Source organism: Rattus norvegicus, chromosome 2 (assembly GCF_036323735.1).
Source record: "Rattus norvegicus strain BN/NHsdMcwi chromosome 2, GRCr8, whole genome shotgun sequence".
Classification (NCBI taxonomy): Eukaryota; Metazoa; Chordata; class Mammalia; order Rodentia; family Muridae; genus Rattus; species Rattus norvegicus.
Genome location: NC_086020.1, coordinates 175,361,821 through 175,389,421, shown reverse-complemented (window position 1 = coordinate 175,389,421; position 27,601 = coordinate 175,361,821). Strand labels below are relative to the sequence as shown.

Genomic DNA, 27,601 nt, shown 5'->3' with positions numbered 1-27,601 from the left:
TAAATACTTATGTTTATAGATAGGGCTGCTTTCAACCTTGGTCAGAAGCTTCTTTTAGTAGCCAGCAACAGTAAACGCAGAGACTCATGACTGGCCAAACTGCTGAGAATAAATGACTGTTAGATGTCACTGAACAGGACATCTGCATCATCCCTCCCCACCAAAAGCTCAGGAAATACTGCAAAAGATGTGGCACAAAGAATGCAATGTTGTCTTCTGGATATAACATGGCTGCTGCACTCATAAACTTCCTGCAGCTATAGTTACCTGCACAAAGCCTGCATACGACAAGTCAACATTTCATCTGCAGTATTAACTGGACATAGTGGGTTATAAAAATAAGCGGGGAGGGGAACACTCTGGAAGAGGTGTCCAGAGGGGGTGGGGAGGGGGTCCTAGCCGTGGATAGGATCAACATATACTGTATATACTTTTGAAATTGTCAAAGAATAAGAAGAAGATATTTTTTAATGTTACCCACTTTCAGCAATATTTTACTAACCGTTCACTTGCTACACAGTCTTACTATAACGTACTATGTATGAGGACAAGCTGTGAGCGGATAAAGACGCCACACTGCTTGAAGTAGAGTGCCAAGCCACTTCTGAGATTTTATTTTCAACCTCACTGAAACTTCCTATGCCCCAGAATACTATTCATTCCCCATCATTAACCAACTGAACGACAAAAAGCAGGGTCCCCCTCTTCCTGGGTGGCGAACTCAAACCTCAGCTTGTAAGGCAAGGGGATTTTAGCTGGAAGACATAGAGCAACTCAGGAGCCTTGATTCCGAGAGGCCATCTTTACCACTGTCCAACAATACTCAAGCCTGGTTCCCTCACAAGATTTACAATTACTTGCTACCTAAGCCTTGCTAAGAGTGTAGGAAAACAATACTAGTTCCCCCAAGGCTTGCTAAGCACCGAATTAAAAAGAAAAAAGAATCCCCAACTATCATTTTTAGTTCATGGGCATTAGGCAAGTGGTTAAGGCTTTCTAAGCCTCCTTTTCTATCTATAAAGCAGGGCTGAGAGGCAGTGAGATGGCTCAGCACACAAAGGCCTTTTCTGACAAGCCTGACAAGAGTTTAACCCCCAAAACCTATACGGTAGTAGAGAAAATGGACTACTAGTGGTCCTCTGACAATGTCTTGTTCCATGGCATGCACACCTCTCTTCCTTACACACAAGAAAAATAAGCAAACATGAAACATAAAATAAAACAGAGCTGGGAATCTGCAGTGCCCAAGCTTAGCCAGCAATCCACTGATGGGAGACAGGAGCACTGAGAGTACCACACCAGTATTTGACCTTAAAGCCTCCATCTTTGAAGTATTTTCTCCCTGGTGATGACTGTCCTTCCCTACTTGTCTCTTATGTTTCCTGTATTCCACATCTTTCCTGCCTTTCCTGTAACAGTTATGAATCCAGATCTTTGCATTTGAGCTGGTAATTCTTTGCTTACTTGTTGACACTCTCACTTCCAAAAGAATGTCTAGGGTAATCTACCCCCAGCACCCAAAACACTAACTACCTGTTGGGAGTTGGTCTTGAGCACTGTGTATTCAAATGCTGATTTCTATGCCCAGACATCTGTTCGTAGACTGGAGGTTGGCACGGCCAAGTTTCTCAGGTCTCAATATTATGTAAAAATTGTTTTCATGATCTCTAATTGCTTAATAAAGAGCTGATAAGCTTATGGCTGGGCAGAAGAGGACAGAGGAGGCAGGACTTCAGAGCCCAGTGAGGAGTCCCAACAGACTAGAGAAGAGAGAGAAGAGAGAGATGAGAGGGCAGCCATGGGGACACAACGTGGATTAGAGCGAGCCAGGGCAAGACCAGATGGCAAGTAACGGGACATGTGGCTGGGCAGTAGGCAGCCTGGTTGGGTTAGACTAGCTCAGAACCTGCCCAGCCTAGTGCTTGCAGCCTTGCAATTATTTGGGAGCTAAAATGGGCTAGAGCAGGTGTACAAACACTCCCCAGTTATTTGGGAGCAACGCAGGTATAGAAAACCAACTTTGGGGTGAGAACTTACACAGAAATCCAAACTTAGAGAGAACTAGGCTTAGAGCCTGAAAAGTTCTGGGTAAAGGGTTGAGGAAAAATGTTTTCTTAGCAACTGTAGTTTCTTAGGCAGGTCTGGTGCTTACAGTTCCTTTAACAGACCTCTCTTCCATAGCAAGTGGAAATTCAGGCCTGGGAGCCAGGTGGACAGGGATGGCAGATTGCAAGCAAGCAGCGGCCAACCCAGGTTGGCATGTGGGCCTAGGCAAACCATCAGAATGCATGCCAGTTTAAGGCCAATGTCAGGGGGAAGGCAGAACTGTCTCTCCTGTGAACGAAAGACAGAGGCTGGGCCAGTCACAGTGAGAAAGGTCTGAGCTGAGCTGCAGGGGGAAGCGCAGAACACACAGAAGAAATACAAGTGCAGCCAAACTTCTGATCAGGCAAAAATATTTAAAATTATGCTTAAACTCAGAAGAAAGTAAACTGAATATAGAAAGGCATAGGGAGAAATACTAAATAAAGTCTCCAAAGAAAGGAGAGAAAAACACCAGTCTCCATAGAAAGAGAGAGATTAAAAAAGAAAATATTTTCCATATTAAGAAATGGAAAACACTGCAGAAGCCATCTGGATCCCACTTGGTTTTCTTACAATTAATTACCAGCATAGAAATAGTTATACATTCAGTAGTGACTGCCATTTTACAGATCCTCTTTAAGAAAGATGACAATAGAACAGACAGACAAGGAGTGGACTGAAAGGTGGAATGGCAAGCTACAGGCAACAGAAGAGAGATTAGAGGATTTTAAAAATCAAAATAAAGAGTTTTCTCAAATTAATTCAGGGGAAAATTGAACAAATTCAGATGCTAGAGAAAATTTAATTGAATCTTTAGACTTTGAAAATGCTAATAATACACACAAAAAGGCTGTTAGATGTTTAAAGGCCAGATCTACACTTACTTATGAATGGATTAAAACTACTACAGATATTGAATCAAATGCTTATGATTTTCAGTTATGATTGAAAAGGCAACTGCAAAAGGGCTGAGAGCTCAGAATGTCCAATGCTTTGGCTGTGAAAGACCAGGTCATTTCCTAAAAACCTGTGAGCAAACAGGCTCTACGGATAATATTTCTGTGATGACAATCCAGGGAAACAGTTCCCTGGGATATGTAAAGCATATCAAAAGAGCAGGGCTTATGAATGTAGATCGTCCAGAGCTATGTGAGGCAGTTCCTTACTGTCAGAACGCTGTCACAGAAAACATCACAGACTTTCCTGTCAGCCGAGAAAAAACTGTTCTAGGGAGCAACTAGGAAATTAAAGCCTGATAGGAAAAGCAACACTGCTCAAAATTTAAGTAAACATTTGATAGAGAGAGGAGCTCCAATAAATCCAACTAAAAATCCTAAACACAGTAAAATATAGATAATCGGAGGTCATAATTAAGGTATTTATAAATAATATTAAACTTTAAAAAAAATGGTAGACCCAGGAGCAGATGCTACCATACTCTCACCAAAATCTTGGCCTCCAGATTGACTTCTTTAAGAGGTAGATATTCAATTTCAAGGGGTTAAAACTGTACCCCAGATAAAAAAAAATATAAAGTGTCTTAAGTACTTAGGACCTGAAGGTTAAATAGAAAAAATAAAGCCATATATGGCTGATATAGCCATAAATTTATAGAGAAGAGATCTTTTGCAGCAATTGAAAGCACAGATTAATACACCTCCAACTTCAAGGGCAAGCCATAAAATAGAAGATATTCCTGATATCAAAGACAGTTACAGACTGTCCAAACTGTCCATAAGCCAGACACAACAAAAATTGGCTCTCAAAATTTATAAGGTGGGCCACTGCTAATAGAATAATTACTAGCTTATTAAATGAGATGGCTACTACGAAGATAGCTCATAGAAATAATCTCTGACTGATAAAAACTAAACAAAGGTTAACTGAGAATACAGAAATAAAAAATTTACTCATAAAACAAATGGGGATACGGGATCTCCCACAGACAGATAAAATACACTGGATTTCAAGGACTGATAAATAGATTAGCATATATATGTTATAACTTCAGAATGGAAGGAAATGTTACACTGGGGAAGAGGTTTTGTACTTGTTTCAACAGGATAAGAAAAGCTAAGGATTCCTTCAAAATGAATAACAATCAGATCTGACGGGGATGGGGAAAGAGACCCCTGAAGATCCTGACTGCAGACATGAAAGAGATCAGGAAGACTGAAAACACAGGTAACATGAACTGCTGATCCCGCTACATGGGAACAGCTCTGAGACTGGCTGAGACAGGAAAATGTCTCCAGCCAGGACTGAGCAGTCAGTAACCTTGTTGATTACAGAATCCCTAAGACTCATCATACCATCCTTTTAAATGGATAAAACCTGATATTACAGTTTGGTTATACAGTCCAAACTAACTTACAGGACAATAAACAAAGCTGCTCAAACAGAGAGCAAAGAATCATGGTCAGCTGATTATGCACACTGTACATTCCATACATATGCTAATGCAGAAATGTATATTACCTATGAAAGTTTATAGATTTACAACACCAATGAAGTTAAAGGGGCCCTGACAAGACTCAAGGGCATACTAATTTCAGCATCCTGCTTGATCCCGCATCAGACTGCCTCAATGCTGTTTCCTCAAAAACCTGCATCTGGGACAATTTCAAAATAGCAAGAACATCCAGCATTTCAAGACTGTTCCAGCCGACTTCATTTGAGCCCTGTATTTTCACAGCACATAGAGACTGGACAACAAATGTTACAGCTAGCTTTCTTAAGACTGGTCAATTATCTTTGGGCCCACAAAGAAAATGATGCTCCTACAGGAGGTGGGACATCCAAGCCCAGTGAGGGGTACCAAAGAGACTAGAGAAGGAGAGAAGTAAGAAAGGAGGAGAAAAAGGTGTGGGGAGACCATGTGGAGGGACCAGGAGGATTATGAGAGGGCAGCCATGACGAAGCACGTGGATCAGAGCGAGCCAGGGCAAGACCAGATGGCAAGTAATGGGACATGTGGCTGGGCAGTAGGCAGCCTGGTTGGGTTAGACTAGCTCAGAACCTGCCCAGCCTAGTGCTTGCAGCCTTTAGTAAGAATAAAGTCTTTGTGTCAATTATGTGGAAGCTAAAATAGGCTAGAGTAGGCGTACAAACACCCTGCACTTATTTGGGAGCATAGAAAACCCCCTACAATATTATTACACCTAATTATATATATGCCATGTCTTGGTCTTTTCTTAATCAATATCCCAGGCCTCAAGTTCAGGTCTAGTTTAAAGATGTGTTTCCAGACAAGCAGAGGAATAGCTATTAGCCTAAGGCTAGAGTGAGCAAAGAAAACTTGGATTTGGCTTCTGATTCCTTAATTAAGTAACTGAATGAACTGTTAGGAAAACCCCTGACCCAGGAATTGCCAGGCCTTACATATCTACCATTACCCATATCCAGATCCACACCTCAGACTCAGTCACTGGTGTAGAGAACCTAGAACCCACTTCATGGAGTGTTCCCAGGACAAAATGAGAGACAAAGATCAGGTGCTCCGGCAACCTTGTGTGGTCTGTGGGCCCCACCTCAAGAGAAGTGACCAAGGCTGTAGAACAGAACCTCAAAGCATTAGTGGAGAAGACTGGTTGTGATGTGGGCTACTACAGAGTAGAGAACAACAGGTCACTCCAGGCAGCATGTTCAGGAGGAATCTTAACATTCTGAGAACTCGTACCAACATTTTAAGAGAAAACAACAACATTCCAAAGATCCTTCATATTGAATGATCCAGATTGGGGAGAAATTTATTCTCTGATTTAACCCCAAACTGAAATTAATGAAGAGCTCTTCCAGAGGAAGATGTTCTTTGCCTGGATTTTCTTTTCCTTTCTCCTTCCTGGCTATCATTTTGTGTCTCAGTCTGAAGGTCTCTTCCTCCAGGATGTCTGTAAACCTAAATGTATCCTTCCCACACATTCCAAATGACTATCAGGAGTAAGTTTCGGTACTATCTCACATGTCTCCTCTCAACAAAATCATCTGTTCCTTGACACCACAGTAGGTATCTTACCCATGTTAAATCCATGTGCTTGCATGACATATGAAGATTTGTTACACCAATGTTTTCTGAGGGACAACATGAATGAATTCTCCTAATACTGAAACCTTGTTCCGAGAAGACACTGAAACCTAAGTGGTGTTTTCCTTTGTCTATGGGGCTCTGAAAAGAGGATTTGCAGTTCCTGCTTCATACAAGGTCCCATTCACACGGCTATTCACTACACTCTCTTCAGTTACCACCTCCCAGAACAACAGTGGCCTTTTTCTGCAGCCACAGCCTCTTGGAGCGAAGCTTCTAAGGGCCCTGCTCTGTGGAGTGAATGGGTAGGCAGGAAACAGCAGGTACACCCTGCCTGTAGACCCCTGTGGGCAAAGGCGGCCTAGAGAGTAAGCTGCTAGTGGGAAATCCCTAAAACTTGAATAGGGCAACAACTCCAACAAGGTGGGCCTGTCTCTACAATAACTACTAAGTACCCAAGACCAGACAGCCATCATGGACAAGAATTCTTGGTCTCAGCTCCTGGTGGCAGTGTTCATGTACATGGGTGTTTTGCCTGCATGTCTATCTGTGTACCACATACATGCCTGGTGCCAGTAGAGGCCAGAAGGGGGCACTGTAGCTCCGGAACTGGAGTCGCAGGCAGTTGTTCTGTGCTGGGAATTGAGCCTAGGTCCTGTGGAAGAGCACTCAAGGCTCTTGACTGCTGAGCCATCTCTCCAGCCCATCTCACAGCAGTGCTTAGACCATTTTCTTGAAATCCTTGTAGGAAATCAGCAATATCAAGAGTTCAAGTCGTATTTGTTATGTATAAAATTACCTAATATAATAAGAACTGGGAACTGAGAAAGGCAGAGAAGACACACTGTTTTGAGCCTTGACTGACAGGACAGGATGTGATACCAAGAGGATGTGCACCTCTTAGTTTTTTTAAATCGAAGTCTTCTGCATGTTACAGGCTATGTGTAAACTTTTATATAAGCTCTGATGCTAGTCTACTGCTGCTTTATTCATTATAGCAAAGAATTAGAATATATATACACACTGACTACTCAGCCGCAAGGAATAATGAAGTTAAAAAATTGCAGGAAAATGGGTGGACTTAGGATGTATAATTAAGTGAGGTCACATAATCTCAAAAAGAAAAAAAAATCACATGTTCCCTTTTATATGTAGGATCTAGACAATAATATGTATGTGAGCAAATGTGCTTGTGCGTGCAGTTTAACATGAAGAACAGAGAACGAGGAAAGCTCAGTAGGAGGGTGAGGAATGCAGGTAAGGATGCGGTGTGACAGAGACATGCAGCTAACTGTTTCTCTAGTTCTGCTGAGGAGTTGTTGTTGTTGTTGTTGTTGTTCTGATAGTAGATAAGTGCATTTATTTAACAGGAACTTAATAAATTTCTTATTAATAAGAAAATAATAAATTTAGTTAAGAAGCCTCACAGTTTCTGTTTTGAATGCCAATTCTAACTGTATACAGGTTAAGCTGTAAATTCTCAGTCTGGCTAATTTTGGTGTGTAATATTTTTATTTGTTTTGCAAGTTTTTTTAAAGTTTATTTTAAAATGTGCTTTTATATAAATTCTTTTGCACAAATAAAGAATCATAGAATCAAACTGCTATATGTATGTGAAGAAGGAGTACTACAGATGTATGGTGGAATTTGATGGTATTAATCAGTAAAGAAAGAAAAGACTAATGGTGTTGGAGGAGATAGAACATTTGATACAAACATGTCAAAATGAATGTTGTGGGCTCAGAAAGCAGTGTACTCTACCTTATTATGGTAGGGAATAGCAATACTACCATAATTAGCAAGCTATAGTCTGAAAGGAAGAAGGAAGCCATAAATTCCAAGCTAGACAGTTAGACCTACAAAAATGCAGGTTTCAAAAAACAAAAACAAACAAACAAACAAAACAGACTGTGCCTTGGACTGAGATCTAAAGACACTTAAGTAATCTATCTTCCTTCCTTCCTTGTCTTGGGACATGGAACTCACTGTATTGACAACTCTGGCATTAAACTCTCAAAGATCCACTAATTCAGCCTACCAAGTTCTGGGTTTAAGGGTGTACACCACCATGCTAGCTAGCTAGCTGAGTTTCAACCACTCCTGGTTTTGTACACTATGATCTCAGAGCCATTATGGTCAGTTCTCAATAGAGACTCAACAGAGAACTATGGGTAGCCCAAGCATGGATCTTCCAGTGACAAGTGAGGTCAAATTTAAGCCAATCTGGGTCCTTGGCAAAACAATTTCCTTGACAACACTTACCACTGTGCTATAAAATTCACAAAATGCTTTTACAAAAATCATCCTGATTATAGCTCGTTAGTGGCTGAGTGGGGCTCATGTAACAACCTTCACCTTGAAGTCCTCTATCTTCTGAATCCAACTACTAGCACAACCTCTACATCCCTTAAATAGGGTCTGATATTTAGGAACAGAAGATGAATGATTAACCAGAATCTATAAAAAACACACTAATCTTCTCAAAGCATGACCCAATTTTCTAAGAGATTACCCCTAAACAAATCATCCTTCCCCTCTGTCTAAAAGCCTGCAGCGAAGGACTAGATACTTGATAGAAGTAGCCCAACCCAAGAGTCTTAGCAAAATAAATCTGTTCAAAGTCTGTGCTCCGAACTGCTGGGTACCAGTGAGGCAAGTGACTTTTTATGAAGCTTCTATTCTATCAATAGCACTGTCCCTTTCCTAGTCAACTAGTCTCACAGTCAGGGATCACATTAAATTCAGCTCTAACAGACCTCATCGACTGTCCTCCATAATGCTGCCTGCACCCAGCCTCTTCTTCATCGTCACTGTCACCAACCATCCTGGCACAAAACTCATGTCTGGCAAAGATTGCTACAAGAACTTCTGATAGCCTTCCCACATTTAAACTCTCCCGATTTACACATCAACACAAGGATTTGCTCTTTACCCACCATTTTTTAAGTCTTGTATTACACTTAATTGTGTGCATGCACACACATGGCTGACATAGCACACATGTGGGGGACAGAGACCATGAATTGGCTCCTTTCATCATGTGGGTTCCAGAAACTGAGCTCAGGTTGTCAGGCTTGATGGCAAGCAAGCCTTAATCCACTGAAACATCACACTGACTTTAAATATTGTTTTTTTTTTAAATCACTCTGTAATAAATCTCAGTGGACTCCCCCATAAAGTCTGAACTAACCTCCACCTTGTACACATTGTTAACTTTTCTTTGTTCCAGAGACCTGTAAGCACACCATTTCTAGACCGTGTCCATTCCAGAAGCTCTGCTCATCTTCCCTTTGCCCCAAATGGCTTCCTCTCCCTTCCACCTGAAAACTGCTCCTCTCCTGCCTGTTTACAGTTTTTTCTTTAGGTTATTTATTTTATGTACCTGAGTGTTTAACTTGCATGCATGTCTGTGTACCATGTGCATGACCAGTGCCCACAGAAGTCAGAAAAGCGTGTCAGATTCCTTGGAACTGGAGTTATTTATTAGTGGCTGTGAGCTATCATGTGGGTGCTGGTAATCAAACCAGGGTCAAGGCTCATAACCCCTGAGCCATCTTTTCAGCCTCTCCCCTGCCAGTTTTTATCAGTATCATTCTTGCCCCTTCAAATCCGTCTAACCTGAGTGTCTTCTGAACCTAAAGACATCTTCTAGATCTATTGTCTCCAATTCTATCGGGGCCATGGTTCTTTCACATTCCCACATCCCTGGATCTCAAATGTCCTTTCCCTTTTCATCAGGTACTCTGCTCCCTTTGACTTTTCATGACTTTTCAGGGAGACCTAAGAATTATTCCTGAACCAAAAAGTCCTGGTTCCCTGAAAAATGACATTGTTTCCAGAGACTCTAGGGACATAATATCTTTAAGGATCAAATCTTTGAGACTGACTAGCTCAACGAGCTCATTTTTCCAGCTAAGAAAATGAAAACCCAGAGCAGGCAGCCATTGCTCCATGTAGCTGGGAGCAAAGCTGGCCCCAGCACCTATATTTGCTAACTCAAGAATCTGGAATTTTTCCTACAAACACCAATGTGACTGACAATCTTTCAGTTTTTTGAGACTGAATCATCAACTTCTTTCATTCTGTTTGACCAATGGGGCAAGGGAGTGGCTAGGAAAATATTTACATGTCTAAGCTGGAGTCTTTCCCCAGCTCAGTGATTAAAAGAAAGGGGGGAGGGGCTGGGGAAATGGCTTAATGGTTAGAAGCACTTGCTGATTTACAGAAGACCAGAGTTCCATCCCCACCATCCACATGGTGGCTCGCAACCATCTGTCATTCCAGTTCCAAAGGATCCAACGCCCTCTTCTGGCTTCTGATGGCACTGCACACACATGGTACACACATACATGCAGATACAACACCCATGTACATAATATAAAAATAAACTTTAAAAAGGGGAAGTGATCAAAATATATTGCCTGAAATTTTCTAAAATGAAAAATTGAAATAGACATCCACTGAATTAAAAAAAAGAAAAACAAAACCAACCAACCAACCAAACAAACAAAACCAGAAGATATACAGCACCTATAGGTAAGTTTTTAAGCTACATGATAATTTTTTTAAAATAATAAACCAGTAAAAATATTTTTGATAGTAATGCTACTATGATAATGTGAAGTAGAGTCAGTATAAATGAAAACAACTCATGTCTTCTAACAGATTTTTGGAGTTAACACCTCCTTTAAAAACACACACAGGTCTTCGATCTTTAAAGCAGCCAGGGCCACTATCCAGACTACAGTTTCCAGACCTTGTTCCACAGAGGCTATGAGCTTCCAGAGCTCCCTTATCCCTGTGTTCATTTAGGGACTACCCATACAGTTCCCACTATGTTTTTGGTTTCTGATTAATGTTATTATTTTTATTTTTTTGTTTAAGCTCCTAAAACAGAGGGCAGTTTCTCTGCCTGATAGTACTTTGACCAGGGAAAAAGTATTAGATTGCTCTATCAGAACATTTTTGATTATCAAGATTAAGCTTAGCCTGCCCCTGCCTTGTAATACTGACTCATGGCCAAATGCTTCATCTGCAAATCCACTGTTGTCTCCATCTCACACTCCAGACGAAGACAAGGGTGTGCTGTGGGCAAGACAGCACTCCAGGTCCTTATTCTTGCTTCTCTAGGTCTTTATTGCTGTGCTGGGAGACTCTCTTCTAAAGTAAATAGAAACTAAATTAAATATCTGGAGCTCGTTGGTCCCAGAGCTCACAGACCTCTCAGTGGTAGAGACCCCTGACAGTAACAGTTTTAGGGTCTGTATTTCTTCTGAAAGTTCCTTCTACGAGGAGCGGCCTGGGATCTTTCCTGGGGATTCTAGTGTACTTGCCTAGCATGCCGGAAGCCCTGTGTTTTACTTCCATCCCTGCAAAAAAAGGGCAGTGGGGAGAGCAAAACCCACAACAAATTCTAACTGCACCCCACAGAATGACATCTAATTAGCCAAAGTAGAACTCCCTCCCATTCATCCGAATTCCAGGGGAGGAGGCTGGGGAGTAGTCACTAGGTAAAGAGCTAGCCCTGAAAGCACGAAGACCTGAGTCTGGATTCCTGGAGTTCACTGGCCAGTCAGCAAGCTCCAGGTTCAGTGAGAGACCTTGTCTTAAAAAGTTAGATGGAATGTGATTGAAAAAGATGTCTCATGGGGTTGGGGATTTAGCTCAGTGGTAGAGCGCTTGCCTAGGAAGCGCAAGGCCCTGGGTTCGGTCCCCAGCTCCAAAAAAAAAAGAACCAAAAAAAAAAAAAAAAAAAAAAAAAGAAAAAGATTCCTCATATTAACCTCTGGACTCCACATATATGTGTGCATACAATCACAGAGAGACAGACAGACAGACACAGACACTCACACAGACACACACACACACAGAAGCACACACAGGCACACACAGACACACACACAAGCACAGACAGACACACACACAGACACACACACGCACACGCACAGTGATCTTCCTCAGTTGTTTCCCAAGTGCTGGGATTAGAGGATGGGCCACCACACCCTCCTATGAGTATTGCTTTTTTTCTTTTTGAGACAGAGTCTGTAGCTCAGGCTGGCCTAAACTCCCTATGAAGCCAAGAAGGGACTTAGATTTCCGATCCTCCTGTCTTTATTTCTGCAGTGCTAGGATTATAGGAATAAAGTGCTGGTGACTGAACTTAGTTCTTCCTGCACTCCAGCAAGCATTCTACCAACTAGGCTATACTCCCAACCCAGCATTGTTTTCTGTTTTCCTCACCTTGTATACTTCTGCAACAACAACAACAACAACAACAAAATATTCATTCCTAATTTCTCAAAATAACAGAACTTTCTGATACTCCTTAACTTTTAAGATGATTATTGTTGTTTTGAGACAGGTCTCAGTCCGTAGCCCTGGCTGGCCACAGACTTGATTTGTACACCATGTTGGCTTTGAACTTCCAGAGATCCATCTGTCTTTCCTTTCCCAGTGCTGAGACTAAAGGTGTGCTCCACCACACCAGCTTTAACTTGCTTTATATTATTCAATTCATGAAGTAGTGCACAAAGCTAAATCAAATCCATGAGTTTACTACGTAGAATGTAGTTTCACAACTTAAAAAGCAATTTGAAATGTCTTCTCTCATCTGGTTTGTGCCTTTCAACAGCCCTGGAAGGAGATATAATAAGCAAATTTCAAATAGCAAAACCAGAATCGTGTGAACAGGAGCTTAAAACTCCTGTGGCACTGCTGCTCTACATGGGAGGGAAAGGAGAAGACCAAGAATTCTTGGCAGAACTGTATTTTTTCTGGTTTGGTCTTTACATGAGCTACCATTGTGCAGAGAAAAGCCATTCTGTAGATACAAATTCACACCCTACCCAGCCCCAAGAATATTTACCCTGAGGCATAATCTCTATTTACAATACCAAACACATTTTCAGAAAACATTGAAATTAAGATGAAGGGCCAAAAAGATATTATGAAGAAAAACTTTGAGGGCAGGGGTAGCCACATTGTATCTCGTCTTTCACTAATGACTGGTGATCATGAAGAGAGAAGTCATCTAAAAACACTCCATGACTTCCATAGACCAGGTAATGACTTCCATTACCCAACAGGAGAAAACTGAGGTAAAGAACTGCCAAGTAGGTAGCCCAGTCTTTATTTAAGCCACACTCAGTCTCTAGATACATGATCCTCCATCCTGTAACACCAAAGAACCGTTTGCTAAAGTTTACCCTGGATTAACTATATGGCCAAGTCACTGGAACAACTTGCAGTTGAATTCACACTTTTTGGTATGTTCACTCGCCCCAGCACAAATCACAAGTATTTATGGAGCACTGACTATGCACCAGGCACTAAACTTAGCAGAAAGGACAAAAACAAGCAAACCAACAGCCCCTGTTTTCAGAACCAACTGTGCCACTTCTGTGGCCTTTTGGGGTGCTGTACTGTTTAGACAGGGTGTAACTCAGGTTTCAAACTTGTAATCCTTCCTGCTTCAGCTCCCAAGTACTGGGGCTACAAGCATGCACCACAGCGCCTACTTCCCACTTAGATCTCGTGCTCGCAGAAAGAGACGAGTTCTTTTCTAACACTTCTACCATCGTATACAATACATTGGCAAACTAAGAGAATAGGATTCCTGACACCATAATTTGAAACATTTCCTTCTAATCTGTTACTCCAGCATGGCATCAGACGAAATTATCATGCCAGGGGAGGAAGCAAGATTGTGAGTCCCAGATACACGGCAAGTTGGGAAGCCAGCAGGAGGTGACAAAAAAAGTGAATTATTTACATTCATAAGGCACGGCGACTGCGACATCAAGTTCAGCAGTGTACTTTGATTCTATTGCAAGATCAGGGAAGCCAGCAAGAAAAGCCAGAAGGGGACCTCAGTTCCAGGACTGACCCGCTCACTGGGGCAGAGTCAGGCAGGGTAAAGCAAGGAAGACTTTCCCAGGGAATAACACAGTGCTTTAACTCCAGAGATTACAGGTACAAAGTACAGGGGAACACTTGACAACTGCCTCACCCAACTGCCAGAGAGAGCAAAATGGTGCCGTACCCATTCTAAACGGTAAGTCTATAAACCTCTGCAGACAGGATAGGCAACAAAAAGGGTCAGGGATTCAGAATCAGAAGACTCAGATTTTAGACTAGATCCTGACACTCCTTAGAATACTGGACAAACCAGGAATCCACTCAGTCTCCTCATCTGCAAAATGTGAGCAGTGACTTGTCTACCTCACAGATGCATCAAGAAGGTCAAACAAGGAGTGTCCTAATGAGAGCACCTGGGACTCTGTATCTGTGAAGTCATGCAAGCTCCTAGATGAACACCTCATGCTAACCCAGAAGCCCTCACTGCCTCCTCCTCACACCCCTCAATACCCGGTTTCCATCTGCTCACACCCCTGAATTGACAGAAAGTCTTCACCGCCCCAAATCTTAATTTGAGTATACTAATCCCCCAGGTCTAAGGGGAGGGAGAAGGGTGGACTTGCAAACCCTTCACCTCCTTACTCTGACAGCTTCAGTTATCCTTTCCCAGGGGCAAATTACAAGAGACCACAATGGAAACGGGAAGGGAGATGGCAGCTGGCCACACTGCCTCTGTGGTTGCCTGCCTGCTCTTCCCAACTGTAGGCCAGTTCTCCCACACACAGACTACTAAACAGATCTAACTGGGACCCTGAGACAACACAGAGGTGGTGTTTGGGAGACATTATGTTTTAGGCTGCACTCCACAGTCAAAAGGAAATTACTATTAGCATGAATAGCGAGAGGTTAACCGACCCAGAGAGAGCAACTGCTGACTTACAGAGATATTCCTTCCTACCTCGCAAACACTAGTTTTCCATTTGACTGTTAGTTTCCAACCACCTTACCTAGCTATCCAGTTAGGATAGAATATCCACAAAACACACCCTGGTGGACGATTTTTAAAGAGGAAGGGTTGAAGAGGGGAAGGGGAAGAAACAGCAAGGCAGATACTGACCAAAGTTGTACCACCAATCCTTTGGAGGAGAGAACAACCACACTGCAATGCTACCAGTAAGAGGGAAGGCAGATCAGGCTCACAGGGGAGGGGCATCATGGGCTTCCAGCTGATTTCAAGGGCCTAAGAGGCAGAACAACTCCTTCCGGCTTCAAGCAGAGGGAAAGGCCTGTTTTGCAGAGTCAAGCTTATTAAGAACAGCTTGGAAAATTAAACCTAGAGCATCAGCCTGTTGGAAGGTCTCAATTTAAACTCTAAACCTGAAGAAATTCTAATGTGGCTAGACATTTTCAACCACTCGTGATACTGGTGACACTGGCAGGGTGTTTCTGTCCCAACATTTCAGGCCAGAACATCTTCCTCATTTTAATTGGGAACCACCCTACCACCGTGCCCACCATTCCTTAACAATCAGCCTGATGGGCTCACAACCCTGTCCGCCATCTCCCTTCCCTCCCCAGATATCTCAAGCTAGTCTCCACTCACCCCTGTGGGTTCACATAATCAGGCTTGGTCCAGCCTTGGAATCCCTAGGCTAGCAAGTTGGGGACTCAAGAGTCAGCCTTATGCCTGGTGTAGGGCAAAAGCCACTGCACGCATTACCCCCTCCTCTCCATCTTGATTGCTTACTGGTTATAAATGACACAGAATTATGGGATATATTTTGAACATGGACACACACGGAGGGCGCATAAACATATATACTGACAGTCCTCATAGACCACAACCTATCCCACAGCCCAGCCAATCAAACACAACACCTCCCTCCCAGTCTTTTTAATAAGTGTTGGAAAAATCCCAAATTATTTAAACATACCTGTCTATACTATGGGGCAATCGTATGCTCATGGTTTCTCCGTGTTTCCACAGTTCTGGAATCCTGTCGTTTCTTTGGGCGTCTTGATCAGGCCTGAGTCCCTTGCAATTTTCAAGGAAGGTGAGAGGAAGGCCTCCCAAGTTGAAGACTGAACCCTTGTTTCCTCCAGCTGTCAGGACCTTGGGAACTGCGGTGCTAGTCTGCTTCTATCAGTTAACATGGTCTCCTTCCGTAACCCTTTACCCTCCCCTCCCCTTGTCTTAAAAAAGAAAGAAGAAAATGGAAAGTAAAAAAAAAAAAAAAAAGGAAAAACTATGACCTTCTTAGAAACCAAAATGTTAACCACAAATCTCTTCAAGGTTAGCCCTACGGGCTAAAAAAACGAACCACAGAAAGAATCTGACTTCAAAATATCAGTCTTTGCTGCAGACAGATAAAAACCATCCTTTCAATCCAGTTTTCCCAGCTGTCCTTCTGTTGACAGGGAAGCTTTAAGCTCCAAAGGTTGAAATATCTCTGATTTTCAAATGCTTAAAATGCCAACAGTAGAATTATTCCAGGGAAGGAAAAACAAAACAAAACAAAAAGGCTGAACAAATCCGAAATGGCACTTGGGGGAAAAAAATCTTCCAGATGATTTGCACAGTTAAAATAAATAAAACCATACAGCAGTATGCACACAACACAAAGTCCAGTGCAGCCCCGGGAAGCAAAATTTGTGGAATTCTTAAAAATCAAAACAAAACAACAATCTTCTACAGTAAAGGTTTTGAATTCTGAAACAGCCAATTGTGCAGACACAGAGAGACACACAAAAATCACAAAACACCTGAAGCGCAATGCTTTCTACCTTCAAAACGGTAGCATTGGCCAAACCCCAGGAAATCTTAAACCTTCTTTTCCTTTTCGACCTGCAGGTTCCTCCACCTAGTCCAGTCCCGTGCTCAGCCACAGCCTCAGATCGGCCTTTTTCTCAGACAAATTCCTCAGTCAGCTCTGTGTGCTCCTGCACGTCCAGGCTCGGAAAGTCTCTCTCGTCGCAGCGCCCTGGAGCGGAGGTCCCGTTTCTCCTCGCCCGCCGATCCTGCCCGGCGACCCGCTCCTACTATTGTTGCGGCTCGGCTAGGGCCAGGGCGCCCTCCACAGCGGCGCGGAGAGCCCGGGCCGCGGCCTCGGCCTCCGTGCCCGCCCGCCCGCCACAGCCTCCCCGCTCGGCCGCTCCCGGCGTCCGCGTCGCGGCCGCTGCGCTTCCGGCCCCGCCCCCCCGCGCGCGCTCGCTCGGGCCAAGCCCGCGGCCGCCCGCCCGCCTCGCCCCGCCCCGCCCCGCCCCGGCCGACTCCGCTCGCCGGGGCTGGCCGCTGGCTCCTCCTTGGTGCCGCCCGCCCTTTCACAGCCCCGCGCGCCCCCGACCCGCGCGCTGCGGCCTAGCTGCTCCCGGTGCTTCTGTCCCAGAGGCTCGACCTTTGTTTCTGCAGTGTCCGCGGGCCGCGCCTCGATGTCCTCCTCTGCCCCTTTTCACTCATTTGTCGCGCTCCTTTCCAAGTTACCAGGAACCCTCCTAGCTGTGCCTCGGCCCCTCTGAGCACCCACTGACTCTGCCCTCGCGGCTGTGCTCGAATTAGCTTGGGTATCTTGTATGGCTCTGCCTTTTAATTTCTATGCAAAATCTTTTCCAGGGCAATGTTGTTTTGATGACACACACCCCCTTTGTGAAATCACGGTTTCCAAATCTCTTCCTGTAACTATCGGTAGTCAGAAGTAAAGATTGAAGTAAAAAAGGAGACAGAGGAGGAATTGTAGTTTTGCTTGGGTAAGCTATGCAGGCACTGGTGCGTTTCCAAGTATTCTCTTTCTGCCTGCCCTGGTCTTGGCCTACCTGTGTTAGCAAGAGGGAAAATAAACTGATTAAGCAACTATTTAGGACCTACTAAAATCAGATTTCCCTACTTCTTTTCCAGTACAGGTTGATGAATGCACTTTGCTATAGTGTGTGTGTGTGTGTGTGTGTGTGTGTGTGTGTGTGTGTGTGTAATATGTGACTTTCTGGTGAGACACATCTGTTCACATCAGATAGGGCACCAACAGTTTTACTGAAGCCTGTTCTTGAGAGTTAGTGGATTTATTGGGGTTGCTTCTAGAAACATGAGCCCCTAAAGGCAGCTGCACCAGCAAAAACCCATCCCAGCATGGGTGAGGACAGTGGACTACTGACCTCCACCACCGGAGCTGTTGGACTTGATATTGCTTCTGTAACCCTGGGGAGGAGCATTGTGACTCTTGGTTATTTCTGAAACTTCTTGAAGTTTCTGAGTGCTTACCTTCTGAATCTTAATAACTGTTGTGCTCTTCCACAGGTGTGCTTGTGGAAACCAGAGGACAACTGTGGGTGGCATTCTTCCTCAGGTGCCAAACAACCTCACCCCTTCCTTGGAGTCTGGTCTCTCAACAGCCTCAGCTTGCTGAGTAGGCCAAGAATGGCTGGTGAGTAAGTGCCATCCTTTAACCCTTCTCAGCATTGTGAATACAAGTTCACAGCAACCAAAACTCAGCCCCTTTTGTGTGATCTAGGGGTTTGTTGTGTAGCAGTTGCCACTCAATTTGGAGAAAATCCTTTAAGACATAGGATATGAAAAGGGAGGTGAAATATATATATATATATATATATATATATATATATATATATATATTTTAGGCAAGATGTTCAAAGGAGAGGTAAAACATTCTATCCTGCGGAGAAGCTCCTTAAGACAGGAAGTAAAAACTAAAATATGGCTTTAGAAAGTTCCTGAAACTGACTAGATTCACTAGACACCTCCCTCTCCAAATATATATAATCGATAAGAACTATTTAGCATCATTCTCAGACAATCTAACTTTAAGACCAACTAAGCAGCCTGGAAGAGGCACAGAAGACTGAGCCATCTACCTAGAAAGGACACACCTGTTAGCTGCTGTAGAGTCTGTGGTGTGCTCCAGGTTTCCAGCTTTTGTGGATGTGCTTTGGTGATACCACTGTCTCTAAGTCATTTCTGTTCCTATAAGAAAGTCCCTACCCACATTTCTGTAAGCCACCCTAATAAGCCTCATGGGTTCACCAAGTTGGACTGTGGTGGTGTCCATACTGTGCTGTGCTCTTGGTCCCTTTCTGAAGTGGGTAGATACTTGGTTACATCTTCTCAGGAAATGTCTGTCACACAATAGGGTTGAATGCAGGTTCTTGTACTTGCAAGGCATGGTTTTTTGTTGTTGGTGGTGCTGGTGGTGGTTTTTGTTTACTTTCTTTTCTTTTTTTTTAACCAACTGAGTTTTATCTCCAGGTGCTTGTTTCTTTGTTTTGAGATAGCATTTTCACAAAGCATCTCAGGATGCCCTCAATCTCTGAGCAGTCATATGTGGGACTTATTAGAATGGCTTACAGACTGTGGTCCAACAATAGCTGTCTACCAATGGAAGGAAGGGCCAAGATAAGAATCCAGTAGCCATTCAGTCCATAAGGCTGGATGTCTCGGTTGGTCTTCACTATACAACAGATTCCTGAAGTGCATTTACCAGCAAGAGTGAGAGCAGGGAGAGAGAGAGAGAGAACACACGTGCTTTATACAGGTGTGGCCCAGATTAAAGGTGCATCTTCCCACTTCCAAAGATCCAGATTAAAAGTGGGTCTTCCCAGAGTGCTTACCTAGGAAGCCCAAGGCCCTGGGTTCGGTCCCCAGCTCCGGGTGGGGGGGGGGAACAAAAAACAAAAAAAAAAAAAGTGGGTCTTCCCATTTCAAATGACTTTATTAAGAAAAAAAAATCTCTCAGGCTGGGCATGGTAGCTTGCTTCTTTAACCTTAGCACTCGGGAGTCAGAGGCAGGTGGATCTCTGCTAGTTTGAGGCCAGGTCTACAAAACTAGTACTAGGACAGCCAGAACTACACAGAGAAGTCCTGTCTCAAAACCACAAAACAACATAAAGCAAAAACAAAAAACAAAGAAGAAAGAGAAGGAAGAGGAGGAGAAGGAGGAGGAGAAGGAGGAAGAAGAAGAGAAGGAGGAAGAAGAAGAGGAGGAAGAAGAGGAGAAGGAGGAGGAGGAGAAGGAGGAGAAGGAGGAGGAGGAGAATATCCCTCACAGATATACCAGGCTACTTGGGTTTTAGTTAATTCCAGATGTAGTCAGGTTGACAACCAAGAACAGCCATCACACTTTCACTCCTTGTCAACTTGACACACAATCATATCTCCTTAAGTCATGCTTAATTTCTAAATGAAAACAATAACTAGGTCATAACTACATATAACATGATAAAAACTATCCCTCATATGATTAATTACAAATGCATTATGTATTTAAACCGTAATTACCCCAATGTGATATAACTATTCCTCATATAATCAGAAGCATATTATAAATTTTAGAGTACATGGTATTATCTCTTTAAGTATCTCAAAGTTAAATATTATAAACACAGATACTCTCTTCATTGATATTACATCACGTGATAAAGAAATTGAGGAAAGGGGGTTGGGGAGTTAGCTCAGTGGTAGAGCGCTTGCCTAGCAAGCACAAGGCCCTGGGTTCGGTCCCCAGCTCCAAAAAAAAGAAAAGAGAAAAAAAAAAGAAATTGAGGAAAGAAAACACAAATATATGTACAAACACATGCTTCACAAAACATGAGAGAAATATTTATGTCAATTATAATCCTTGTTTCTGCATCTGGTCATGTGATCTTATCTGGTGTCTATAACTACCTTCCTCTACTGCCCATTCTGTATTTTCTCCACTCTCGCAAGCACCTAAGTAGGTCTTGGCTTTTTTCTGGGAGGAGAGACCCATACCTTCATTCCTGAAGGGTCTGTGGTCTTTGTCATCCTGCCTGGATTAGGTTGTTGTAGTTTCCCATTGACTTTAATCACCAGACATGGTAGCACCAAAGGGTCTCCTAAGGAACTCCTGCAATGCAGACATAATCTTTCTTATCTCTATTGCAGAGAAGCAATCCAATTTTCCCTTGGTAATCTGGATCAACCACCCCTGCTAACACTGTTATTCCTTTCTTAGCATGTTGGCTTAATGGTACCAGAAGCCCAAAATGTTAAGTGGGGAGGTCTGAACTTCCAGTTCAATAATGCTTGTTGTGGCTCCTGGAAGGAACACTCTTTCCTCTGGAATCAAAACTTTTAGGCCAGCAGAAATTAAAGTCATGGGAACAGGAAGCAAAAATCCTAAAGGGTTAGTAAGGTGTAATAGTGAGTGACACTATTCCCTTTTCTAACCCTTGACTCCTGGACCTGTAGATCCTAGCTATGGGAGAAACCAAACCATATATTAGATATATATTCAAAGGTATTTAGATATATATTCAAAGCATATACCTCCTCTGGCAAACTCTGCAGATAATGAAGAATTGATTTCCTCAGTCAAAGGCAGGAAAAGCAGTATTTCAGGGTTTGGGGTGAGAGTAAATCTTCTGCTGAGGGTGGAGACTACTTCCTCAGGTAAGATAAACCCTCAAGAATCTGAGAGTTCTAAGTTCTCAGCTTCAATTTGGTCCTCCCATACGTCTCCATTCCAAGTTACAGGATCCCCCCCCCCCTTTTTTTAAAGATTTATTTATGTATGATATATAAGTACACTATAGCTGTCCTTAGACACACCAGAAGAGGGCATCAGATCTCATTACAGATGGTTGTGAGCCACCATGTGGTTGCTGGGAACTCAGGACCTCTGGAAGAGCAGCAGTCAGTGCTCTTAACCACTGAGCCATCTCTCCAACCCAAGGATCCCATTCTTTACCAGTTAATGCCCTTACTTTAATCACTGATACCTTCTAAAGCTAAGAATTAATTTTTTTCCCCGTAATTCAGCCAACCTAATAAGAGCTACAGTTTGATTTTCTGAAACTTGAGCTCTGTGAGTGCTGGAGAGGTGACTCTCTTCCAGGGCACATTTAGAAACTTTCAGATGAAGGAGAAAGTTGCTAGACGGACTGCATTGATGTCTATGGGTCCTGCTGCCACAGGGAGCCATACTGTTATGAGTGACCTGTGCTGCCCCCTGAGGCCGTGGTAATGTCTAGGTGCCTGCTGTTGCCCAGGGCCATGGCTAGATCTGTTACTCTCCACAGTTACTGCTGGATGCTGTGCGGAAGTCCGAGGTCTGGGCTGCAGCCTGAGGCCATGTTGATGTCTGTGATCTGAGCTGCAGCTGGGACTGTACTGCTGGTGGTGGCCTGCACTACCACCCGAGGCCAGGAAGACATCCAGGTCAGTGCTACCTCCAAGGGCCATATCTCAGTCCAAGCTGCTGACAAGGCCAATGTTGATGTCCATGGCCCAGCCCATGTTACCAGTGAAGGTCACACAGATGTCCATGGTCTTGCTGCAGCCGCCAGTTGCCATGCCTGGGTCCATGGTCTTGGTGCAGCTGGGTTGGATCTGTATTGATGTACATGGCTCATGTTAATCACTGAAGACCATGCTGGTGTCAATGGCCTGGGCCTCTGCCTGAACTCATGTTGATATTCCTGGGCCTTGCTGTGCTGGGGGATACCTGAGGCCATAGTGATGTCTGGGCCTGGGCTGCTGCTGAGGGCCTTGTCTGACTGCCTGGTCCTTCTGCAGCTGGGAGTCCTTTTTGTGGTGTGTGCTGTCACCTAAGACCACGTGGAGGCCATGATCTGTGCCCCTGCTGGGAAGAGTAAGAGAGCTACTTTTGTGATATCAGTGACTGCAGATGCATAGCCGAGAGGGAGAAACATGGAAGACTTTCGTGACAACACCCTGCAAAGTAACAGCTTAGACAAGAAGCTGCTGAAGAGAACACTTTCTAAAGTATGATGGGGAAGCTGAAGTGTAGGTCTCAACAATTGGTGGCTTCTGGGGAGGGTGCGGGAGGGGAAGGACCCAGTTCTATTTAGGGGCAGGCCACTGAGAGTTTGATCATACTCCAGTGAGGTAAACACATAGGACTTTTTTTTTAATCTGTTTTTTGTTTAATATTTATTTTTGGGGGGGTGGTCTCAAAGGTAGTGGGGCTGGACGTGGAAGGACTGGGAAGTGAGTGTGATTGGGATATATATGATGTATGTGTCCCAGAGAATCAATAAAATGTTATGTTAGAAAGAAAAGACAGACAGGCAGACAGACAGGAAGGAAGGAAGGAGGGAGGGAGGGAGGGAGGGAGGGAGGGAGGGAGGGAAGCTAGCAAGCTTTAGACTACTTCTCTGCATCTGGCGCCGGTCAATTTTATCACTGAGCTCATCGTGGTCCTTCACTGTGTTCTGAGATGCTGGAAGTTAGTTAATTTAATCATGGGGCTCATTCTTTTTCTTTGTCAATTAATCCCAAGATGCCAGGAACAACGGAGCAGCAGAATCATTTTCTTTGTTTTTCCACAGTTTGTCAAAAGTTTTATATATTAGACTCACCAAGACCCCTGGGAAATATTCATACTATGGGCTTTCAGTACTCCCAAGCTGACAGGAGAGGCTTCAGTAACTATAGGTGTTGACAGATCGGGAAGCCTATTCCAGATACTTTAAAACTTCATCCTTCTACTCCTGTTGCTCTAGAACCACTTCTGGTACCAAAATATGTATTAGTCAGGGTTCTCTAGAGAAATAGAACTTATATAATGTATATGTATTATATATGTGTATGTATGCATTCTCACATATATTAAATATATTTTAATGTACAAATATACATATGTATACATGTCTCTCTATACACACATAATGCATATATCATATATTATATAGGTTCTGTCCTTATATAAATCATATATCAGTCATGTATCTGGGATTTATAGAATATTTATTATAGGCTGTGGTGCAGCTACTCCAACAATAGCCGCCTACCAAGGAAGGTCAAGACAAGAATCTTATAGGTGCTCAGTCCATGAGGCTGGGTGTATCAGATCATCATCAGTATATTCCAGAATCCTGAAGAAGTAGGCTCTACTGCCATTCATGACTGAATGGACTTGCCATCAAGAACAAGAACAAGCAGTCAAAGAACAAGCTTCCTTTCCCACCCTGTGTATAGGCTGCCAGCAGAAGGTGAGACTGAGATTACAGGTGAATCTTCCCACTTCAAATGATTTAATTAGTATAAAAACCCTCACAGATGTACCCAGCTCCTTGGGTTTTAGTTAGTGCCAGATCTCATTGGCTTTATATCAATTTGATGCAAGCATGAGTTGTTTGAGACAGAAGAACTCTGAAGTAAAATATGTTTCCATAAGACTGGCCTGTAGGCAAGTCTGATGGACATTTTCTTAGTTAGTGATTTACAGGGAAGCACACAGGCTATTATCGGTGGTGTCAACCGTAGGCTGGTACTCCTGGGAGCTCTAAGGAAGCAGTCTAAGCAAGCTATGAGGAGCAAGCCAGTAAGCAGCACTCTTCTATATCCTCTACGTAAGTTCCTGCCCTGACCTCCCTGGATGATGAACCAAAAGCTATAAAGTGAAATAAAGCTCTTCCTCAACAAATTGCTTTTGCTCATGGTAGTTTAGCACAGCTATAGAAACCCCAAGACACGGGGACTATGGGCATAGCCTCCCATGCCTATGGGATCATAAGTGTCCTTCAAAGGCCGTGTGTATCCAAGCTTGGTCCTCTGCTTGGGGAAGTAGGTTAGTGGGAGATCTTTAGGTCATTAGAGCTTGACTTCAAAGGGAATTTTTATTTGAGTTTTTAAAGCCAAGCATTGGGCCCTGGTTTTCGTAGCAAGCTAGGCTTAATCCCCCATCCTGAGCTAGGCTCAATCCCTCATCATCCTGCGATGGTTAATGTTTGACTAGATATACAGTGACACAGAAAACAAGCCTCTAGGCATACCTGTGAAGGATTGTCTAGATTAGGTTAGCCTCTGAGCACACCAGCAAAGGATTAGGTTAATTAAGGCGGGAAGACACACCTTAACTGTGAACTGTAAGCATTCCATGGGCTGGGATCCTGGATTGCATAAGGAGAAAGAGCCAAGGGTTCTTTCCCAGCATCCATTGCGCTCTGCTTCCTGACTGCTTACACAACCTGAGCAGACACCTCCTGCTCCTGCTGTCTGTGCCTTCCCTCCCATGTGGACTTCATGCTCAAACTCTGAGCCAAAATCAATGCTTCCTTCAGTTACTCTTGTCAGGTAATTTGTCACAGCAATAAGACAACTAACGCATGTCCAGAAAAGGCCACTTAACCAGACAAGCAGTAGTGGAGAGCAGAGAAAAGGACTATTTTGTGTGGCCACGTTGGGAAGAACAAAGAGGTCCAATCTTTCCCCTAGTCCATCGTTGGAGTCCAGACATGGGGTTGAAAGAGAAGACAGGAGGTTAAACAAGTGGGTCTAGTTGTGGAGTGGTCCGGCCTGTCGCCGACCCATCAGCATCCTAGCTCCAGATTGTCCTGTATGGTGTACCGACAAGTTGTCAGAAAGTGTAAACCATCTTTCTGAGAGACGAGTTCCTTCTCTGGTTGGTACCAGGATTTCGCCTTCTTTTCTCCTAGCATGAAGCTCCTGGGGAAATTCTGGTTTCCTGGGGCCTGTTGTCTGATAGAAGAAGGGGAAGGCCTTCTAAATATTCTAAAGTATCTCTTTAGAATACCTCCAGTCCATGTCTTACAGTTTTCTTCTCTTCTTTGGCCTCTGGCCATAGGTGAGTAGTTTGGCTCTGCCAAATCCTTATGATATGATTTGCTTCCTCACTACTGTCCCAGAGCAGTGAGCCTATTGATGGTGGACCTCCACGGCTGCAAGCCCAAATGAACTGTTTGTTTTTTTTTTAAAGTATTTTATGTACTTACATTGTCCCCCTTCCCGGTCCCCACTTCCACAGTCCCTCATCCCATTCCTCCTCCCCCTTGCCTCTGAGAGGGTCTCCTCCCCGCTCACCCCCAGACCTTCCCCTTCCCTGGGGCCAGACCAGGCAGACCTCTGCTCTGTTTGTGCCAGGAACCTTGGACTGGCCCGTGTACGCTCCTGGTTGTTGCTCAGTCTCTGGGGTCCAGGTTAGTTGTGACTGCTGGTCTTCCTCTGGGGTCACCCTCCCCTTCAGCTTCTTCAATCCTTCCCCTAATTCAACCATAGGGGTGTCCGACTTCAGTCCAGTGATTGGGTATAAGTATCTGTGTCTGTCTCAGTCAGCTGCTTATTAGGCCTCTCAGACGACAGCTATGCCAGGCTCCTGTCTGTAAGCACATCATAGCCTCAGTAATAGTGTCAGGCCTTGATGCCTCCCAACGCCCCCACGAGATGGATCCCAAGTTGGGCTGGTCATTGGACTGCCTTTCCTTCAGCCTCATCACCATTTCTGTCCCTGCACTTCTTTTAGACAGGAACAATTCTGGGTCAGAAATTTTGACCGTGGGTTAGTTAACCTAATCCCCCCACTTGAGGTCCTGTCTATCTACTGGAGATTGGAGTCTCCAATGTTGGGCATTTTAGCTAAGGTCACTATTGAGTTCTGAGAATCTCTTACCTCCTGGGTCTCTAGTATTTTCTAGAGAGCCCCACCTCCCATCCCCCCAAGACAGCTTATTTCCATTCATTCTCCTGGCCCTTTGGGCTTCTCTCCTGTCACCACCCCACCCATCCCTGGTTCTTTTCCCCTCCTCCTCCCCTCTCCCATACAGCTCCCTCCCTCCCTTTACCTCCCATGATTATTTTCTTCCCCCTCGAAGTTGGATTGAAGCATCCTCACTTGGGTCTTTCTGCTTGTTACCCTTCTTAAGGTCTGTGGACTGTATCCTAGGTATTCTGTACTCTTTGGTTAATATCCACTTATCAGTGAGTACACACCACGCATGTCCTTTTGGATCTGAGTTACCTCACTCAGGATATTTTCTACGTTCATCCATTTGCATGCAAAATTCATAATGTTCTTGTTTTTTAATGACTGAATAGTATTCAATTATGTAAATTAACCACATTTTCTGAATCCAGTCTTTGGTTGAGGGCATCTGGGTTGTTTCCAGCTTCTGACTATTACAAATAAGGCTGCTATGAACATAGTGGAGCACATATCCTTGTGGCATGGTAGGGCATCTTTTGGGTATAAGCCCAAGAGTGGAATAGCTGGGTCTTCAGGTAGAACTATTTCCAATTTCCTAGGAACTCCAAATTGATTTCTAGAGTGGTTGTACCAGTTTGCAATCCTGCCAGCAATGGAGGAGTTTTCCTCTTTCTCCACATCCTTTCCAGCATGTGCTATCACTTGAGTTTTTGATCTTAGCCATTCTGATTGGTGTGAGGGTCATTTTGATTTAAATTTCTCTGATGACTAAGGACTTTGAACATTTTTTTAAGTGCTTTTTTTTTTTTTTGGTCCTTTTTTTTTTTCGGAGCTGGGGACCGAACCCAGGGCCTTGTGCTTCCTAGGCAAGCGCTATACCACTGAGCTAAATCCCCAACCCCCTTAAGTGCTTCTTGGCTTCTGTTGTGAACTCTCTGTTTAGGTCAGTACCCTATTTTTAAATTGGGTAACTTTTTTTTTTCTGGAGGTTAACTTCTTGAGTTCTTTATATATTTTAGTTAATAACTCTCTATCAGATGTAGGATTAGGAAAGGTTTATTCCCAATCTGTAGGTTGCCGATTTGTCCTATTGATGGTGTCTTTTGTCTTACAGAAGCTTTTCAGTTTTGTGAGGCCCCATTTATCAATTGTTGATCTTAGAGCTTGAGCCATTGATGTTCTGGTCAGGAAATTTCCCCCTGTGCCA

At 43.7% G+C, this 27,601-nt stretch overlaps 1 protein-coding gene and 1 long non-coding RNA gene across 29 annotated transcripts in view; one reads left to right on the top strand and one right to left on the bottom strand.

Annotated features, from left to right (window-relative positions):
* Window positions 1-17,153, bottom strand: part of Arhgef11 (Rho guanine nucleotide exchange factor 11) — a 121,584-nt gene extending 104,431 nt beyond the window's left edge. For 26 of the 27 annotated variants that reach the window (XM_006232759.3, XM_039103185.2, XM_039103180.2 and 23 more), the window contains exon 1: window positions 15,901-17,153. In XM_006232759.3, the coding sequence (XP_006232821.1) occupies window positions 15,901-15,932 (32 nt within the window). In that variant the 5' untranslated portion in view covers window positions 15,933-17,153. 27 annotated transcript variants of the gene reach the window in all.
* An 83-nt stretch (window positions 17,154-17,236) lies between these two features.
* LOC102546356 (uncharacterized) lies at window positions 17,237-23,011 on the top strand. Of its 2 annotated transcripts, none has more exons than XR_005501068.2 (4): window positions 17,237-17,527; window positions 18,255-18,381; window positions 22,010-22,148; window positions 22,506-23,011. It is a non-coding gene; the product is annotated as an uncharacterized LOC102546356 (long non-coding RNA). The 2 variants fall into 2 exon arrangements; XR_351813.5 differs by having other exon boundaries at window positions 17,237-17,710.
* Window positions 23,012-27,601: the final 4,590 nt, after the last annotated feature.